Source organism: Alosa sapidissima, chromosome 13 (genome assembly GCF_018492685.1).
Source record: "Alosa sapidissima isolate fAloSap1 chromosome 13, fAloSap1.pri, whole genome shotgun sequence".
Classification (NCBI taxonomy): Eukaryota; Metazoa; Chordata; class Actinopteri; order Clupeiformes; family Clupeidae; genus Alosa; species Alosa sapidissima.
The window spans coordinates 1772830-1793663 of record NC_055969.1 but is presented as its reverse complement, the minus strand read 5'-3'; the positions used below and the strand labels follow the sequence as shown (position 1 = coordinate 1793663).

At 40.3% G+C, this 20834-nt stretch overlaps 1 protein-coding gene across 6 annotated transcripts in view; it reads left to right on the top strand.

The window, feature by feature from the left end:
* Positions 1-8049, top strand: part of LOC121680982 (homer protein homolog 1) — a 170170-nt gene extending 162121 nt beyond the window's left edge. For 5 of the 6 annotated variants that reach the window (XM_042060583.1, XM_042060584.1, XM_042060581.1 and 2 more), the window contains 4 exons: positions 5391-5550; positions 5775-5885; positions 5998-6078; positions 6281-8049. In XM_042060583.1, coding sequence (XP_041916517.1) covers positions 5391-5550; positions 5775-5885; positions 5998-6078; positions 6281-6469 — 541 coding nt within the window. In that variant the 3' untranslated portion in view covers positions 6470-8049. The remainder of the gene's footprint in view (positions 1-5390; positions 5551-5774; positions 5886-5997; positions 6079-6280) is intronic. The other variant, XM_042060582.1, reaches the window with a different exon arrangement.
* Positions 8050-20834: the final 12785 nt, after the last annotated feature.

Sequence of the window (20834 nt, the reverse complement as noted above, 5' to 3'; positions counted from 1 at the left end):
GCAGTGCGTTAAGGCCGGCTGATGACAGCCGCCATTACGCAGCAGTTATCAGTCCCCTGTCCAAGAGTTCGAATCTGGGTTAAGCGTAGTTAGCTTTTGGGAAACGCACCCCTGATGTCTGATGTGTGATCAGTGGAATATGGGGAGGGAAGTGGCAGTGTTTTTATGCGCGTCTGCAGAAGTCAGCCAAATATGAATTCTGCGGCATAAAGCAGATGTATTTGTTTATTGTACAGAAAAATAAAAATGACATGTCAAGCAGTCAATTGACTACATATTGTCAATTGCCTCTATTGCGTAGCCTGTTAAAAACGTCGCCAGATAGTATTAAATCGCCAACAACATTGTTTTCTGCAGAAGCCTACCCAAGGCTACAAATTAATTCTGAACAGTTATTTCTCTACTGGCTCAATTATCACACAAGACACTGTTTTGATTTGCGTAGTTGCGTTACCCCCAACACTGACAATAATGTAGATAGCAAATTAAGATATTTTTTCGTTTTGTGGAGCGGCACCGGTAGGCTATCAAAAGCAGATTTCGATTTTTGTTACCACCACAAGCCTTAAGCCATACCCAAGTAGCCTAAATCGAGGTAATGTTTAATTATGCATGATTTATTTTGTTATTGAATTCGTAGGCTGGGATTCCTCTCGACAACAATTATGTTTAATGGTAGCCTCCTGCTTTTTCAGAAGGGGCGGCAGGCAGGCTGACAGAGTGATGTACAGTGGCAGAGTGATGCACAGTGGCTTAAAGTGGTACTAAAGCTTCACGCAGCTTCACGCCGCGTAATGCGCGACTGAAGTGGCCATTTGAAAGCAACGCCCACTGTACTCTGCTGCTATCTACCGCGGTGTCGACGTTACTTCAGTGATTTGGGAAAAGCCCGTAAAAGTCCTGTTCACAATTACTCTTCACTATGCTTTTCACTGTGGTTACAATATTTTTACTAATATCATGAAATGATTGAATATCCATATGTACGGTGTTCATTTTAGGATCCTCAGATCTCAGACTCAGAAAAACCTCTTCAGGCAAAACTGCTTCCGCATCAGAAAAACCTCTGTCATCTTCAGACAAAACTGCTTCAAACCAAACGGCCTCAGCGTCAGAAAAACCTCTGTCAGTCTCAGACAAAACTTTGTCAGAAAAAATGCAAAATGTGGCGGCAAACGTGTAGAAGCAAAAAATAACGAAAAAAGCGGATCCTTGATGTCCATGAAAATAGCATAAAGACTAGGGCTGTCACTTTTGTGAAAAAATCCTGTTCGATTCTTAAGATATAATTGTCCATTGAATCGATTGTACAATCGTTTTTTTATGTCTAAAGATGTTTTCAACGCCAAATATAGTACAATCCACGAACAACTAACAGGCATTAGGACGAACGTAAAGGGGGCGCTTGAAGACGCACAATGGCGTGGAGTTTCGTGCACAATGACAAACAGGAGTGCAACATTCTCGAAAAACAATAAGCAGAGTGGACTGTCATAACATCAGTGAAAAACAAGGCTTCAACGTGGCTGCGTTTACAATTAGAAATGTCAAACAAATTTCGCCTACGTAGAACTCACGACTGCACAGTTTGCATACCGCTTTGTCCTTCTCCATAGTTTGATATACCCAAAGCAGTGCTCAACCACTTCCCCCGCTGACATTTTTCCTACTGGTCAGGGATCGAACCGGCAATCCTTCGGTTACAAGCTCAAAGCCCTGACCAGTAGGCCATGGCTGCCCTAATGCACCTCCACACGTTATAGATGTTGGGTTTCGAACTGAGCACTAGGCCCTTTCCTCTTTAGCCCAGATGAGTCCATGATTTCCAAAAATAATTCAAATTTTGATTGGTTACACACACACACACACACACACACACACACACACACACACACACACACACACACACACACACACACACACACACACACACACACACACACACACACACACACACACACAGACAGACAGACAGACAGACTTTCGAGAGAGAAAGACTGGGGCAGTCGTGGCCTACTGGTTAAGGCTTTGGGCTTGTAACCGAAGAGTTGCCGGTTCGATCCCCGACCAGTGGGAACAGCTGAAGTGCCCTTGAGCAAGGCACCTAATCCCTCACTGCTCTCCGAGCGCCGCTGTAGCAAGGCACCTCACTGCTCCTGGTTATTGTGTGCTTCACCTCACTGTGTGCTCTGTGTGTTCACTGATTCACGGATGGGATAAATGCAAGTTTACATCTCCTAATCACTTCCAGTGTGGAGTAGCCTGGTAAGTTCATGTGTGTAGCCTACTCCACACTGCTCTGATAATAAAGTCTTAGAATACACTTCCCCACCTTGACCTAGGCTAAAGAAAAACGATGCTCTCAAGCAGCTAACATAAATGCAGTTAACATCTCTGTTTCTGTTGCTAATAGGTGGAACGATACACAGAAATCACGGTTCGGTACAATGGAGGGAAAAGCATAACAAAAATGCAGAAGGCAATACTTTTTTTATTGTGCATGTCTCAGGCTGTACCACCTAGTGTCTTACAGTATCTCCCCTGAGCTAGCTGCAACAGCCTGAAGTGTGTAAAGTAAGATGTAAACAAGTACCCCACATCATCTCCAGACAACATCTGTACCTTGTAAACAAAATAAGACAATCAGCTTTAAAACTGAAAATAGGCCTACAGCATCTCTTATTTATGAAAGTGCAAATTACATAGAATATTTTTTCAAAATCCACTTAGGCGAGACTTTCAACATCTGTGTTTGGTTGCTGGAAGTAAGTAGTTTGCCTCAATATTTTTCAATGTGTATACATTAACTGAAAATGTCACACTATTTTGCTTTCTTTTTTAAAAAAAATAAAATAAATTGCTCCTTTTGTTTCATAAACGGACTAGCCTGCAACTAGAAGTCATGTGACTTTTACCCCTCGACATTAGTCACCGTAGCTTTTTTTGTTTATTAGCCTGGTTAGTATTGACACTTAACACTTAACAGGTTAGCCTACTGCCAGCTCTTCATGTGAGTAAGAGCACAATACAAATTACCCTAATATAATATATATAGGTAATCACCACGCGGATTACATCGCTTTCCATCATTACAGAATAATTTTACGCCATAGGTTTTGGCCCTATTTGTATGTGTATCTAAAGGCTGGTGAAGCACAGGGACATCTGGGTGATGGCTTCGATGTATTTCCATTCACATAGCCTACCCAACAACTGCTGAACAACAACGCCGACACACAGTCCTCATCTTATCCATCACTCTCTCACATGTACTACTGTAACTGACTGGGAAACCGAAGTTTTCCCAATCTTGCAATCTTAAAGAGACCATCGTCCTCTAACTCTTGTGGGTCGCCACCACTCGGCATACTCGTCCTTACGGTCGGTTTCCACACGGCGAAATTTCACATCACTCTCATTGAGGTTGAATGGAACGAAATTCACCCTGGTTGGGCAAAATGAGAGCCGAGGCAGGCGAAACAAAGTTGGCGAAAGTTTAACTTTATTCAAATGAGGACCATTTGAGAACCAATCGGTTTTGCGTGTTTGGAGGCGGGAGTTACAAAAAAGTCTGACCAAAATGGCGGAGACCCTAGTTGCTAACGCTGTTAGTATGAGTATGACTTCTACAGCAGTTACAAAGCCACAAACAGTTAAAGTTGAAGACAAACCAAGAAACAACTTACCAAATAACTTACCATCAAGGACTCCAACAGACTCGTAGCTGAGTCGAGGCCACCTTCCATCCCATTGTTGGTTGGTCTATGACCATTTGGTCGAACCACTTCCAATTCTTCCTGCTGAACCTGCTCCGTCCATTGTGGTCCTTAACCCATTCGCACTGGATGCTGCATGACGCAACATTCTATCTCCCGTCTGATGCTGCATAGCGCAACATTGAATCTCCGCTGGTTGCTGCGTAGCGCAGCATGCTTTTTATTTCATGTTTCTAGGTGCTATAGAGGCTTAGATATTAAATTTTGGTAGACGTTGACAATTTTTAGTATGTTTTCAGAAAACCCTCAGGAAATAAGGTTATTTAGTCTAGAATGCCATAGGATTCTATAGGCGTTTTTAGCAGACATTTTAGGAGTAAATGGGTCAGTAGTTTTTACATTTCTCTCGACACTGCTGAAATGACCTCTGGTAGCCATATGTGGCCATCTGAGGAGAGATGTTTTGAAACACCCTCTCGGTTCGCGTTGCCCCATCCAACTCCCGTTGGATCCTTTCATTGGCGACCAATGTCAAGAATGTGTTCACTTCCTCTACACACCACAGTAAAGTAACTCAGGCTGCCATTATTTATCAGTTTATGTTTTACATATAAATTACGTTAAAAGTTTTGTTGGTTACTGACGTGACGGCTCGGCTCGAGGTATTTAAAAATGCCGGGCTTGTTCAGAACGTCAACATTGTTACGCAACAGTGTCGTCGACCAATCAGTAACCTGCCATCCTTACATCACCTTTTGGAACCTCATCAGTGATACCAAAAATAGTACCAGGTACCAGGTATCAGTTTTTGCTAATGGAAAACTAAAAAAAGCCAGTAGAGTCGAGTTGAGCTTATACTATGCAGTGGAAAAGCCCCAATTGCCTACATTGCAGAGCCACTTCAACTTTAATAATTTATGGTGAATACATGTTACACTACTGTGCACAGCTCTATGCTTTTCTGACGTGACAATGCTAGCACGTTAACAGCGGTTAACTAACTATGCTAACATTACAGTAGTTATCTTCAAGTCTCCTCCAAGTGACAATTATATTATCCTGGCAATGCTAAGAACAACAAACATCCTTGTTTATCTTATTTACATTGAGTTGACTGTGTGGCTTAATCCACAGATGTGGTGGAGTACCGTTTCGTTATGGTTTGCTAAGGAGTAGCTAACCCTTTGCTCCCCTAGCAGGGGAGAGCTGGAAGGAGAGAATTTAATCTAATTTAACATAATTACAGAAAACATAATCAAGATTGAAAGCCATTATTCTGTGTATCGGTGTTGTGTTAATCCCTCACATGTTGTTTGGCCGTCCTTTTCAACTCGCATCACTATAAAATCCCATAAAACCTGACAAAAATCACGGCTCCCAATGCATGCGCAGAGCTACTGGCCTGCCATTGGCTCATCTGCGTTCGATGGGCGGGGCTTGTGGTTCCATTGTTGCGATATGTATGCAACAGTAGTGACACAAAAACTTAATTCCTTGAGGCAACCTGTGAGTTAAGATCTGCTACTTCCACTAAGTTTCAAACAAACAGGCAAACCACACTGAAAACACCTCCTTGGTGAAGGGAAGGGCAGTTTGTGAGCTGTAAAATTACTGCTGCTACAAGCCATAATTCCTGGATCCCTCACCCTCAATTACTTAGTTCTGTGGTTTCAGCAGCTCCACCATAACCAAGCACTGGGAGGCAGAGCTTACGGCCCTGAAGGGGAACAATGCCAAGCTGACTGCAGCACTGCTGGAGTCTACAGCCAATGTCAAGCAGTGGAAGCAGCAGCTGGCAGCCTACCAGGAGGAGGCTGAGCGATTGCACAAAAGAGTGAGAGACATAATGCACACATACAGTGCCATTTCAAGGTGTAATGTATCTATAGTTTGTGTTCATATTGATTCATATTTCTCTGAAGACCCAAATAGTACAGATGCAAATCCTACTAGATTCAGTGATGGATTTCTCTTCCTTAACCACCAATTAAATCATTCCAAGATTCTTCCTCTTACTTTACTAAGTGTCTAAAATCATTATTATTGTTTATTTCCAAGGTGACAGAGCTAGAGTGTGCGAGTAGCCAAACCAGTGGTATTAAGATCCAAAAGACAGAGCTCAATCAGACTATAGAGGAACTGGAGGCAGTGCTGAAAACCAAGGAAGAGGTTACCACAACTTCCAAACACTGTTAACTGGCTGTCTATAACTGATTATCTGTTATTTAATCTTCTGGTTGAAAGTGTCTATGTTTTAACATTATGCCCTCTATGTCTTTAGGAGCTGGAGCAGCTAAGAGAAAAAGTACAACATGCCAATCACCTGCAGACCCAAAGGGATTCAGTTTCTGAGAAACTTAAGGTAAATATGCACACACAAAAGTTTGTCAAAGTTTTCTATTATTGTTACTTAAACTGACCTTGATCATGTATTTCACAAATTTGTATGCATATTTGTGCATTTTCACAAATTTGTATACATATGTGTATGTGTGTGTGTGTGTGTGTGTGTGTGTGTGTGTGTGTGTGTGTGTGTGTGTGTGTGTGTGTATGGGTTCCTTCAGGAGACAGAGTTACATAATCAAGAGCTGGAGGTGCAACTTCGTGAACTAGAGCGACGTTTGGAGAGCAGTCAGCATGAGCAGGAAGCCTTCAGGAAGAGCTTGGGTTCTCTGCTAGAGTTGCTAGATGGCAAAATCTTTGAGCTGACTGAGCTTCGTGACAGCCTTGCAAAGCTAATTGAGGGCAGCTAGGGACTGCAGAATCACTCACTGTAGGCAGAGATTACTAAATTATGCCGTAGAGGCACAACTGAATTGCTGTTTACACATATACTCAACACACAAACCTCACAACACACACACCTGTACATGTTCACATATGTATGCAAATGTGTCTCACATGCACAGAGAAACTCTCCACATACATATACCCTCACACAGGATCCCTGTGAGAAAATTCTGGTACCAACACAAGGACATGTGACCTAAGAGTTTTCTTTTTTTTTCATCTTTCCTTTTGTTCCTTTTTCATCCCCTACCTAGTTTGTATTCAGCTATGAGGACTCCTCCAAGTGAGACTGGATTTATATCCTGTGTGTTTGGTTCTCCTGTTGTTATATGCTAGGACATTGCAGTGGATTATTTATTTATTTTTTCGCAGTGTCCTGTTCAGGATTTTTTTCAATAGTCAATATGATTATTGTAATTGCATATGTAGGTGCCTGTACCAAGAGCCATGTACAGACTGACTGACTTATTAACTGACTGACTGACTGACTGAACTTGCCTGCTGTTATCAATGGGCCCTTGAGGTGTTCACTTATGTTTGTTCACAGATGAACAGATTGCGCCTCTGGTAAAATGTCTCAGAAATTCTGGGAAATTGAAAGACTAGGACTAAGATAAGCAATCCAATTTCCAAGCCAAAATCTCTGGCCCTCTCTTGGTGGCTTCATGATCCCTTTTACAGATGAGCGCAGTCATATGGTCAACATTCAAAAAGTGATATCTAAATTGGACAGGAACACTCCACTATTTGAGCAATACAAAATAAACCAATGGATGAGACTGAATAATGGGAATGCAGTCTCACTATCAGGTATCTACTTCCTTCTTTTTAACATGGGGCGGGGACAACATCCATCATCTATGATTTTTTTTAGAAAAATATGAATACTTGGAATTTTTAGTGCACGTGTGGGAAAAAAAGCCTTGTATGAGTTAAATGAAACAAGTGATGTTTACTTGTTATCATTTTGTTCCATTCCTTTTAAGATGCATTCTTTCTTGGTTATGTGTGGATATAAAAATAATTGCAAACATTGCTATTCATTATTTAATTAAATTAGAAATGTGTATATATCAGTTGGCCACATGACATATTTTTCAATGTTTGATATATGAATGTCCTGGTTTTTTGAAGTAATGGCAATATTTTTCAACTATTTAAAAGTGGATATGAAAGATAAATAATGAAGATAAGAATTTTTAATTTTTTTCCTTTGCCAAAATGTTTTCCTGTACAACCTTTTTGCAAGAGTTGCCTTTGGTACAAAGCCATGCGTCAAGGGTAACTGATTATGGTACTTTTGTGGGGTCATTATTGCCAAAAATCTGTGTCTGATGTAAAACAAATAAAATACAATACAAACTTGGAACTCTTTAAGGGCTTGTAGTTGGTTCTCATGCACTGGAAACAGTTTGATGAGTATGTAGTAGTATGACTTTCTCATACATTTTAAAGTTGGGGGGGGGGGGGGGGGATCATGTTTGAGTAATAGTTTTAGTGTCAATTACACAACATACTTAAACACACAACTGTAATTATGACTTTGTAGGAAATACTAATAAAATATTAACATAAACAACTGAAAAAAGATTTTCTGTCATTTATGAAGTGAAGCTTACAGGCTGATTCCCCTTAATGGATTGGACCCATTAGTGATCATTTCCATCCTACCCCAAGTTCTCCAGCCATTTAGATTTTTCAGGAGAAAAACTTTTTTGAACTCCTTCAATCTAGATTAAATCAAATGTTTATTTACCAGTAGGGATGTATCCTTGATACCAAGGCTTATAAGCTTAAGTATAAGTATATATACTCTTTTGATCCCGTGAGGGAAATTTGGTCTCTGCATTTATCCCAATCCGTGAATTAGTGAAACACACACAGCACACAGTGTACACACAGTGAGGTGAAGCACACACTAATCCCGGCGCAGTGAGCTGCCTGCATCAACAGCGGCGCTCGGGGAGCAGTGAGGGGTTAGGTGCCTTGCTCAAGGGCACTTCAGCCGTGCCTAATGGTCGGGGTTCGAACCGGCAACTCTCTGGTTACAGATCCGAAGTGCTAACCAGTAGGCCACGGCTGCCCGAAATGTCAATGACATATAATGTTACGCTTATGTCAATAACATATAATCCATGCCATTTTAGTTATTGTTTCATGGTGATTTTTTATTGGGTATACAACCTTAGAGTTAGAAAATAAATGATAGCATTGCATTGGTGAAAACTTTTAAGCCTACATGAAGCATACAAGTAATAGTAATAATAGCAAATCCGCAAGTGGCTGTTATCGGGGTCCAAGTATACTTGGAGCATTGTATATTGAACATTGATAGATGAATGGATGTAGATAGATACTGTACATTGATGAATATTGACAGCCGAATAGTTATTAGTGAGTGAATACGAATGGCTGGGTGGATGTCGAGTTATTTATATATGAATGGGTTGATAAGAGATGATACAGTAAATAGGTATGACAATCTGCCCCTCAACAGCCCCCTTCCCCCGAACAATTGCACTACCCAATCAAATCCATAGTATTTTATTTATTTATAAAATGTACTGTAATTACACTTATAGATAACCATATTCTACTGCTGTTTATACTGTTCATACTGCACATAGACTTATTTCTACTACTCTTATAATGTTACTGCACATACATTGCACATATTTATATTTAATTTATATTACTGTAAACCATACCACTTTCTTAAATGTATAATGCCTACACTGCATTATGTCCTGTACTGTTTATACTGCACCACCTGCCTATAGTGTGTATATTACATTGCACTTTTCTGCTTTTTCACACTGTTCAGACACAAACTGCATTTCGTTGTCTCTGTACAATGACAATAAAGTTTAATCTAATGTAATCTAAAGATGGATGGATGGATATAGATGTACATATAAATTAAGGGATATGGTTAGATGAATGGATGATGGTTGATACTGACTGATAGCCATGGATGGATGCGGAGAGATGGGTGGATGATATGGATGGAGGCCGATAGATGGACAGATAAATGGGTGAGGCTAAATGGATGGATGATAAATCAATACATGGATGGATATAAATATATATATAACAACACGTTACATTTATAAAGTGCTTTTCTGACAATAACTTTTTTAGACAATTAAAGTGCTTCACAGTGAAGGGGGAACCAGCCATTATGCACCAGAATGCTCACCACACACCAGTTTGAAGTGGAGAGTGAGGGAGTGAATGGGCCAATTACACTGAGGGATGATTAGGGGGCCAGATTGAGTGAGCCAGGTTGGGAATAGGACACCAGGGAACCCCCTACTCTTTGCAATAAGTGCCATGGGATCTTTAATGACCACAGTGAGGACAGGTAGTAAATAGTTAAATGGTGGATGCAAATATACAAATAGATGGATGGATGTACAGTGCATACGGAAAGTATTCACAGCGCTTCACTTCTTCCACATTTTGTTATGTTTCAGACTCATCTTAAAATGAATTCAATTATTTATTTATTTTCTCATCAATATACACACAATACTCCAACATCCCACAAAAAAGCTAGTGTTTGGAGTGTTTTGTACATGTATAAAAAAATAAAAGACTGAAATAATCTATTTACATAAGTATTCCCACCTTTTGTTATGACACTTGCCATTGAGTTCTGGTGCATCCTACTTCTATCAATGGTCCTTGAGATGCTTCTACAATTTGATTGGAGTCCACCTGTGCCTAAATGAATTCACTGGACATTCTCTCATATTCTCAAATGAACTCTATATCTCATTCATAGTGATCATTGGGTCCTTGTCTGTGTGTGTCACAATAATAATTGACACATTGATAATTGATGTGTAGGGGTGGACCAATAATAGATTCTGGGATGTTCTTGGGACCGCCATTGTTTGCAACTCAAGCTTTTATGTACTGTAAGGAAGAAGCCCAGAGAGACAGCCCTGCAGACACTAGGAAAGACAGAAAGAAACTAAATGTGAACAGTGAGAGAAAAGAGGTCAGGGCAGATCTTCTGGACAGATAAACAATAATAACCACTAAAAATATTGTATGCTAATATTTCACCTTATACTGAACACAACCTCAAGCTCAGGTGTCCACTAACCAGAAGAGGCCCAGAGAGACAGCCCTACATACACTAACTAAAGACAGAAAGAAAGGAAATGTGTAGAAACAGGAGAAAAGAGTCTTCTGGTATGGTAAGACAAGATAAGGATACAGATGAAGGTAAGCAGGCTGGAGTGAGAGGAGGCAGATGTGTGGAGAGGGAAGAGTGTGCTGGAGTGAGAGGAGAGATGGATACATGTCATTCAGTTCAGTTTGATGGTAAACTTTATGGGGGAGGGAAGCTTAGTGTAACATTAGTACTGTCAAAGAAAACTAAAAAGTGAAAAAGGCAGAAAAATACAGTTTCTAGACTACAAAAACATATATGTCGCAATTCATTCCGTCTCAAAGGGTGTAGTACATTTTACAACTCATTTCTGGTCAGAGGTAGCCAAAAAGGTGGCCCTGTGATAGACCAGATAGTAAAAATTGTAGTGTGAAATAATTGTGAACATTTGTACTCAACATAGGCTCTTGATTTATGTTCCTTATTGAGATAAGTAGCAACACTCTCACAGAAAGCAATGAACAAAAAATAAATCCCTTCAGGGTCTAAACAGCAGACCCCACAAGTCTGAAAAATAATTTCGGTTCTCATTTTCAGAGCACCCAAACACCTTGTGGGAATATACAAAGATTTTTAAAATATTTTTTCTTTATTCCCCATGATCCCTTCTTTTTAAAAATGTGTCTTATGCAAATCTTTCTTTTTTATTTTCCACCCTGAACATGGGCAAAATGCACCATTGAGATCAATATGTTTTATATACAGTTACTACAGTGCCACCTGTGGTTGTGTAGAGTATCTGTGGTATCCAGCAGATGGTGGTGGTAATGCACTCCGTTTGTAAACTGCCAAAAAAAAGCTCCGAAAAAGAAGGGTTCACTGGCCTGTTCTTCTTCAGTGAGTTTTTTTTAGCAGTTTGCAAACGGAGTGCATTACCACCACCATCTGCTGGACTGAGGTGTAATGGCAAGTGTACCCTTCAGCCTCGTAATGGCCGTTGGGTGAATAAGGCGAATAGTCTAATATTTTCAGGTATTAGCCTACCTGTTATCTCGTTGCTGCCATGACATAACGTTAGTGAACAAACTAAGCAGCTGGGGCACATTAACTTCAGGCAAAGTGTCAATTTCTTTGCCCAATTAAATTGTTAAACATGTCATTTTCTAGAGTTATGTAAAGACAAAGGTTTCCACTTGTCTGACGATATCCGTATTATCTGTCTCCTAATATGTTGTCAAATACGGTCATTTGAATGTTGGTTGTCAGAAAGCTTGCCATAGTGAAAAAGTAATGTTCGAAGTGGCCAAATCTAATGGCGATCGACTCATCTCCTATATTAAACCATTAAAATGACCAAAAGTCATAGTCTTTTTGATGAAACAGGTATGTCAAATATTTAAATAAAGCCGAAATGTTATTGTAATGAGTTTGGGTGTTTTTTTCAATTGTTCTCAAATAAATGTTTATTTATTTTAGCTACCCCAGAGCTAACTTGCTAACTAACTTAATGGCAAGCAAGTTAGCTCTGGGGTAGCAAAAATCAAAGTGTGCCACCTTCACATACTGGAGATCACAGTATCCACTCAAAGGCAGAGGACAAAAGTGTGTAGAGCAAAACGCTTGCATTTCCGATTTCGTCCCCACGAGCGTTTCACAGGTGTGATAATTCCAAATCCTCATGTTATTTTCCCATAGGAAAAATCTCAAGATACCGGATCTCCTTATATGGGCAAAGATGGTAGCCCATCCTTCGGATGAGACGTTAAACCGAGGTCCTGACTCACTGTGGTCATTAAAGATCCCATGGCACTTATCGCAAAGAGTAGGGGGTTCCCCGGTGTCCTGGCTAAATTCCCAACCTGGCTCATTCAATTTGGCCCTCTAATAGTACAGTACGCTGTGTTTGGAAAATAGGCTCCAGCTAGATTTTCATGTAAAAATGTTTTGCATATTTTGCTAATATAGAGTCTAAGATTTGTTTGTCTTCAAATTTTCACGATCCATCTTTACTGTTTTTATTTGTATGTTTTCATCAGCGATTATATCTAGTCCGAAAAGTGATTTTCACATTTTCTTCAAATTTTTTGACAATTAATTCCACTTTTTGCACACAAAACCCACAGATAATGTAGAAAGGTTGTTGGTTCTAAAACAATATCCATAGTTTTCAAACTGTGAGTGTCTGAAAAGTGTAAAAAGACCTCCTCCCTTGTTGCCTACTGTACTGTATGTCAAAAACGATTTCTTAATCTTTGCTTTTCTTGATGCTTTCCTTAGCCTGCCATGTCATTCTGTTGTCTACCTTAACAGAAATTTGTCTTGGAAATAATCTATAATAGTACAGGCAACACTGTACACAATTAGGTGTCATAGGCATGGGTAGTTAAGTAGCAGATAAGGACTTAATATAGAATATGATGACAAAAAGGAACACAGCTGTTCATTTACAAAGGATTCTAACATCTTAGCTAAACATGGAAGCTTGGAGATTGGCTAGTTTTTCAAATCACTTGGGTCTCCTCCTTTAAGTAAAGGGGTCACAAGGGCTGATTTCCAGACTTCTGGAATAGAACCAGAGCAGAATGTTAATTTAAAAATGGGAGTTAAAGGTTCAGCAATGACAGGGGCTGCAATCTTTAAGAGATGTGGGTCTAACTGATCTGCACCCAGAGAGCTTTTCATACACTTGGAATTACACAAGAGAACCTCAGATTGGTTTACTGGTCTAAATGAGAAGGAAGGGTTATTAGGCCTATTTGAAAACAAAAACCTCTCTTCTTCAGGACTAGTGACACTGAAATGGACTTGTGTCTCTGGTGCCATATCCACATTATTCAATTGATCAAATAGAGTACCACATTTGATAAAGTGATCATTAAAAGCATTACAAATCTCCATCTCATTTACCACTTTAGAATCCAATCTCCATCACTACCAGTGGATCTTGCCAATGCCCAAGCTTTATTTCTTTGAGAAATAATCTCACCTAGATCATGACTTTATCCTGAATCTCTTAAAAGGGGCATGTTTATCTGCTAAGGTTTTAAAAATAGTCTGGAAGTATTCCAATGCAAGTTCAGCATCTGGAATAAGATTTAAAGAAGTAAGGTCACTGGCATGTAGATCATGTAAAAATGCCTGCTCATCAAATCTTTTAAAAGATCTCTTATTTACATACAGAGGCCCTGACCTTTGTCTTCTGCCATCTCTAATGCAGCCCACAGGACAATGATCACTGAAATCCATTGGGAATACACAGCTATGCATATAATTATGAGGCTTATTTGTATCATAATCAATCATATCAATATCATATTTACTTAACTGATTTTTTAGTTTTAAACCTGCTAATTAGTATTTGCGGCCTAAAACTGGCCTCCATAGGCAACATAGAATGGGTGAATAGGGTAAAAAATTTAACTCCTTGATATTCTATGAAACTTTACTAGTTGATTATTTATGTAGAGACAATATTTTTTTAAATTACAAGTTTTCTGAAAATATATGTTTATGGATGTAATTTAACAATATCTCATTAATTATGCACTAATTTGCATACATTTCAATTACAAAAAAAAGAATCTGAATATTGGATAGTTAACATTGAATGTAGTCAGGTTCAGGTTTGCCTTCAGAACTTTTTTCTGTATTCAGAGCCTTAAAAGAACGGCTTGTTCAACCACCAGTCCTAGGTTATGCCGATTTCAGTCGTCCCTTTATCTTAAAGACGGATGCAAGCCACGCAGGATTGGGGGCAGTTCTGTGACAGGAGAAGGATGGGTTACGGCGACCAATAGTCTTTGCTAGCCAGGGCTTGCGGCCAAGTGAGAGGAACATGTCAGATTATAGTGCTATGAAACTCAAACTCCTTGCAGTCAAGTGGGCAATCACGGGAAAAAAATGCAAGTATCTCCTGGGCAACAAGTTCACCGTGTACACTGACAACAATCACCTCCAATACCTGCAATCAGCGAAACTGGGCGCTCTGGAACAGTGCTGGGTATCTCAGCTTGCCCTCTTTGATTACAACTCAAATATCAGCTAATCGCAATGCTTCCCACAACCCCACTAACACTTTACGATCTGTGTCACACATCCCCCTGCCAATTGCCATAGCCAACATGTAAGCCTCAAGTGCACCTATCCAAGACTCTTGGATGACAGAATCTTGTATGGTGGACACCATCCCTGGTCGAACCAAAAAAGACCAAAAAACGTCCTGCAAGGGACTGATCCCTGTATTTCCAGATACCTGTGGTTTTGGTGACAGGGACGACCACCTACCCATTAAGACAAGTGGAGTGAACCAAGGGAAGTCCAGCAGCTGATAAAGCAGTGTCCCAGATACAGGAAGTGGATGGGTCCTTTTACCGAGCGATCCAGGCTCCTCCTTCCAGGGATCCAGTGCTGCAGCTTTTACTGCCCAAGGTGTTGCGAGTCAAAGTGCTCACTAGCCTACACAACAACCATGGCCATGCATCTGGGGGTGGACAGGACCACAGATTTGATATGCCAGGGGTGCTACTGGCCCCAGATGTGGCATGAGGTGCAAAAGGGGTGTTGTGAGTGTGAGCACTGTGTGGTTGCTAAAGCAAGACAACCCAAGACAGAACCTTCTTGGGAAATCTGTTAGCCCCTAAGCCTTTGTAGATTATCTACATTGACTTTACTCTCTTGGATCGGGCTACTGTACCACAGGACAAGAGAATGTTCTGGTAGTCACAAATGTTTTCTCAAAGTTGACCCAGACCTTTCCTACCTATGATCAGAGAGCTTCCACTGTAGCTAAGATTCTAACTGAGGGATGGTTCTACTGTATGTGTATGGCATGGCAAGGAGAATCCACTCTGATCAGGGGCGCAGCTTTGAGGGGGAGCTGTTGAAGTACCTGTGTGACATCTACAGCATAACAAAGAGTAGAACCACCACTTATCATCCAGAGGGGAACGGTCAATGTGAACATTTCAACAGGACACTTCATGACTTGCTTAGGACCTTACCCCCTGAAAAGAAGTGCAAATGGCCCCAGTTGCTCCCTCAGCTCCTGTTCGCCTATAATACCACCATGTACCAGTCAACACAGCACTCCCCATACGAGCTGATGTTCGGTCAGAAGCCACAGTTGCCAGTCGACCACCTACTTGGAAATACTGGAGGTGACCACAGGGACAGTCCACCGATTGATTGGGTGGTGCAACATCAAGAGTACCTGACTTCTGTCTATGCTAGTGCTAGGAGACACTTAGAAGAGGCTGCGGCATATCGTAGGCATGGTGGTCCTGACACCGTACCCATATTACCACGTGGCACTCTAGTCTTTTTCTAGTGGGCAGTGGTAGTGTAATGGTTAAGGAGCTGGGCTAGCGTGCAGTAACCTGAAAGTTGTCGGTTCAATTCCCGGCTTCCACTGTTATGCCCTTGAGCAAGGCACTTAACCCCAAGTTGCTCCAGGGACAATGTGATCCTTTGTAATTGTCTGACATACAGTATGTAAGTGACTTTGGTCAAGAAGTGTCTGCTAAATGTAATGTACATGTACACTCTTTTGCAAGAACCATTTTCACGGTCGCCACAAAATCCAGGATACATGGGTGTCCACCAAGTATGAAATTGTGGAGTGTCTGGATGGCACACACTATAAGATCAGGCCGTATGGAGAGGAGGGCCCCCTTAAGACCATGCATCGCTCCGAGCTTAAACCTGTTCCCACCAGTCAAGATTCATCCAGCCCACCAGCACTGGCTGATCCACAGCCTCATGGAGGTATCGGGAGGGAGCCAGGCCTCGGTAACCCTGCAGTTGGAGACCCGTTGAGGATAGCCATAGTCCACACCAAGACTAGTGCTTAGCATCACCAAGATGTTGTTAACTTTAGCCTTGACCAACTGTCCCAGGCTCATTTGGAGGGCGTACCAGATTAAAGAGAGCAAATGCATATGGTTTAGTGTCTGACCAATGTTTTCCCTTGAGTCATTTGTTTTTTGTATTAGTTCAGGCTGTGAGAGGGCCATCAGTGGTTTGTCTGTCTGTTTGTTTGTTTGTAACTTATATCCGTGGTTTGTCTGTTTGTTTGTACCTTATATTCTTTTGTTTGTTCATTTTGCCTACTGTGGGTTCAGAGCTGGCCACAGCACAATTACAGCAGCAACTGCTGTAGTAAATGATATAGCTACTGACAGTAAGAAACATTGTGCAGCTTTGTTTATTGACTTGTCAAACAGGTTACTTCTTGAAAAACTAACCTCTTTTGGTCTAGATGAAGTTTCCTTTAAATGGTTTTAAAACTACCTCTCTAATAGAACACAGTGGGTAGATGTGACAGGATCAACCTCAGAGCCATTGAGACTAAATAATGGTGTTCCACAGGGCTCAATTTTGGGACCACTGTTGTTTACACTGTATATCAATGACATCTGTGCTTCAATAGAAAATTGTAAAGTGCATTTCTATGCAGATGACACAATCCTTTATGCCTATGCACCATCTGTAGAGCAAGCAGTGTCATATCTTCAATGTGCATTTGATTGTGTGCAAAAATCCTTGAAAGATCTTAAAGTGGTTCTAAATGAAGCAAAAACAAAATATATGATCTTTACTAGATCGAGAAAGTGTGACCTTGATGCCTATAACATTTGTTCCCTAAATGGGGCACAAATTGAGCAAGTTTCTCAATACAAATATCTGGGCATTTGGCTAGATAACAAACTATCATTTAGAACACATGTGCTTGATCTCACAAAAAAGGTAAAAAATTAAATTAGGTGCACTGTACAGGATAAGGTCTTGCTTCTCTTTAGAAAGCAAAATGACCATTATTCAAGCAACTACAGTATAATGTCAGTCCTAGACTATGGTGACATTGTGTATATGCATGCAGCCCCTTCCACTCTGAAATCACTTGATGCAGTTTACCACAGTTCACTACGTTTTATAACTGGAGATGGGTTTCAAACTCAGTGTAAATTATACCAAAATGTAGGATTGTCTTCCCTCTATGATAGGCGGGAAAGGCACTGCCTCCTTTTTGTTTATAAGGCATTACTGGGAAAGTTACACATTACTATTACTAAGTATCACAACCTTTAGTTCATGTATAACCCAATCACACATTGGGTTTCAGAAGAACATTGTAACAGATATGTTGAATATGCAATTAAATTCCATGTCTCGCATAAGCAGTAATAATGTAACATATTATACAATTATACCACCAACAAGTAAGTATACTATGTGTATGTAGCAGAAATCATCTAACATCCAAGTTATTCATCCATTGATACCCTCTCTCATAAGCAGTAGACATGTAACAGGTAAGTATTACAGATGTGTATGTAACAGTAATCATATAACTATTCATCAAATGACAATCTCTCTAATAAGCAGAAACCATGTAACAGGTAAGTATTTGTGTGTGTGTGTGTGTGTGTGTACAACATTCATGTATTGATGCCTTCCTTCAGAACCACATAGAGAGTGTAACATAGCAATAACCTCTATAGTAATGCAATAACCTCTATCGCGATTAGCGTTAGCTAACATACATTCACTCATTGGGACTGACGCTGACACAAACTTGGAGCTAATACACAAAATGATACCTTCAGTATTTACTTTTAGCCTATTTTTCATAACAGTAAACATCATACATCATTACATACACAGTATTCATTTTTGAACTGTATTATTCCTCTAGCTGACAAGCTTTCGTATAATGTAACAAACATACTCAGTGGCTTTGCCGATAACCCTTAACTGACCGCGCGCCACTGTACCAGAAGAAGCTAGTTAAAACTCACAAGAAAACTCGTTGTTGTAGAGTTAACATTACCACAGGTCGCTATCTGTACTTCTACTACTGTTAACTAATTTCAAGATTCTGTTTTAAGTGTATTTACCTGTTGGGAATACAAAAAGATGTGACAGTTCATCAGCGCACTTCTACACACGTAACTTACTTGACAACTCTTGTTCTGTCGTCAGCTATTTACCAGTAGTTGCCTATGTGTATTACAGAGAGCGCCATCTGCTGGAGAGTTTACTCTTAACAGGGATGAATATCACAATGAGAGGTCTACAGAATCAGTGGTAGTGTTCCAAGTCTAAAAAATTAAATGGGGTTCAGTCTTTTATGTCAAATCACCCTATGCCACACATGCTTTTAGGAAAACAATCTTTTTATCATAGTTCCATCTTCAATGAGCGATTACCAGCTCGTTTTTGTAACAGAGATAGCTGTTTATTGTCCCTAGGTTTACAGAAACACCTATTCATATTAATACGTAGCCTATGGAGTGCTGCCGACCACTGTTCATTACGGCCCAGAATGCCTTGCATGTCTTTACAACAAAACATCACAGTAAAACCTAAATGCCCGTAAACACATGCATTTGCATACTCGTAACATTTTTAATAATACTCTCCCATCATGATATTTAACAATAATGAAAAATTTAATTTGAATACCGTCAATGTGAAAACAACTCTATTATGTAAACTATATATAGCTACTGTTCTCTTTGCTATTTCAGTTTGTAAGTCCATACTATCCCATGGCAGAACAAGGATTTCATGATTGGGCAAGGTTGCCCGGAGACATTGTGACTGCCCAGAGACATTGAGCATACTTGGAAGGCATTGTGATAGAAGGTGATTGGTGCGAAGGTCAGAGTTACCAAATACCTGTGGGTGGTTTGCCAAATGATGGAAACTTTTGGAATGTTTTCTTTTTTTTTTTAGCGTATGCACCCTCACATTGGAGTCCCGAGTTCAAATACAAAATTTGGTATCGATATGTGACAGTGTTCCTGAGATATGGACGACTTTCTGTTTCTGAGCTTCGCCGCCGATTTCGTTTGGCTGTGACGGGCAAACGCTTTCAAAAATCTAAAATCCTTCCCGTAACTTTTGTGAGGCTTGGTCCAAGGATAATGTATGTCAAGTTTCGTGGCGTTCGGACCAAATTTGTGACCTGTGAAAATTTAGTTTCGCTTTCTGTTCAATCCAATATGGCGGACGAACGACACGCCCACCTGACGTCATCTTCGCGACCAACTTACACCGGTACTGACCGGACGTTTTAAAGTTGGAACGGTGTCTCTGTCTCAAAGGGCCTAGGCGCTAGAGCTGACAAAAAATTAGGGAGACGGGAATAATAATAATAATGGTAATAATAATAAAACTTAAGAAGAACAATAAGTGTGCTGCTTTGCAGCAAGCACACTTAATAAAAATGTGCTTTAAACACCAACACCATTAAGACAGCATCCAAAAATAAAAGTGGCCTATGACCTATCCGATCGACATTAAGGACATTCTGAAAAAGCCAAAGCCTGTTAATTGAAGCTCACCAGCTAAGACAGCCTATCGTCGTTGCACATTTGGAAAAGTGATGCTGACCTGCCAGTTGGTGAAACTACACTTTATGATCCTCGTGGGTTTGTGTCCAGGAAAACTAATGAAGTTGAGCAGGAACTGCTTTAGTGCAAGGCAAACTTTACGCACCGACCGACAGCTTGCCGATATGCTCTGCGTCTCCAACACTACAAAAAAACTCCTAGTCGGAGAGTGTAGCCTATTAAAAACTATTTTATCCCAAATGCCATCAGCATTCTTAACCAAACTTAGTGACAACACGCATGCCCGGCTGAGCTGTTATGTAGCCTAGTCTATATTTAAACTTATTTATTCATTTTCTATAGGTTTTCCCTTTTTTTTCACTGTACTTGTTTTAGTTATATCAATGTGTCTGAGATGTTGTTTGTCCATCTGTCTGGTGAGCCAAACACAAATGTCCACTATGGTGTAGGCTAGCTAGCCTACATTAAAGATTTATTTTATTCTACTAATCCACCATGCAATGCATAATGTAGGGATGGATAATGATTTTCAAGTAGCCTATATTTAGGATTCAGCTGAAAAACTCTAGCACTCTTGAAAAACTCGTTTGGAAAAGAATGGATAGGCTATCATGTGATGTCGTGGTCTTATCGCCCTCTCACGGTGAATTGCACAGATGAATATTACATGATTTTGTGCTTCTTTGTCAATCGGACCTTCGTCAAAATGAAACGCCATTGTGTGACAAGTGTAAAAATAGCAGCCTGATTGAACATGCACTGAAATAACCGAACATAATTGAACATAACCTGAACAAAACCTACCCCCTACCAGGTTAAGTTCAGAGCCTGTTACCATAGTTACTTACA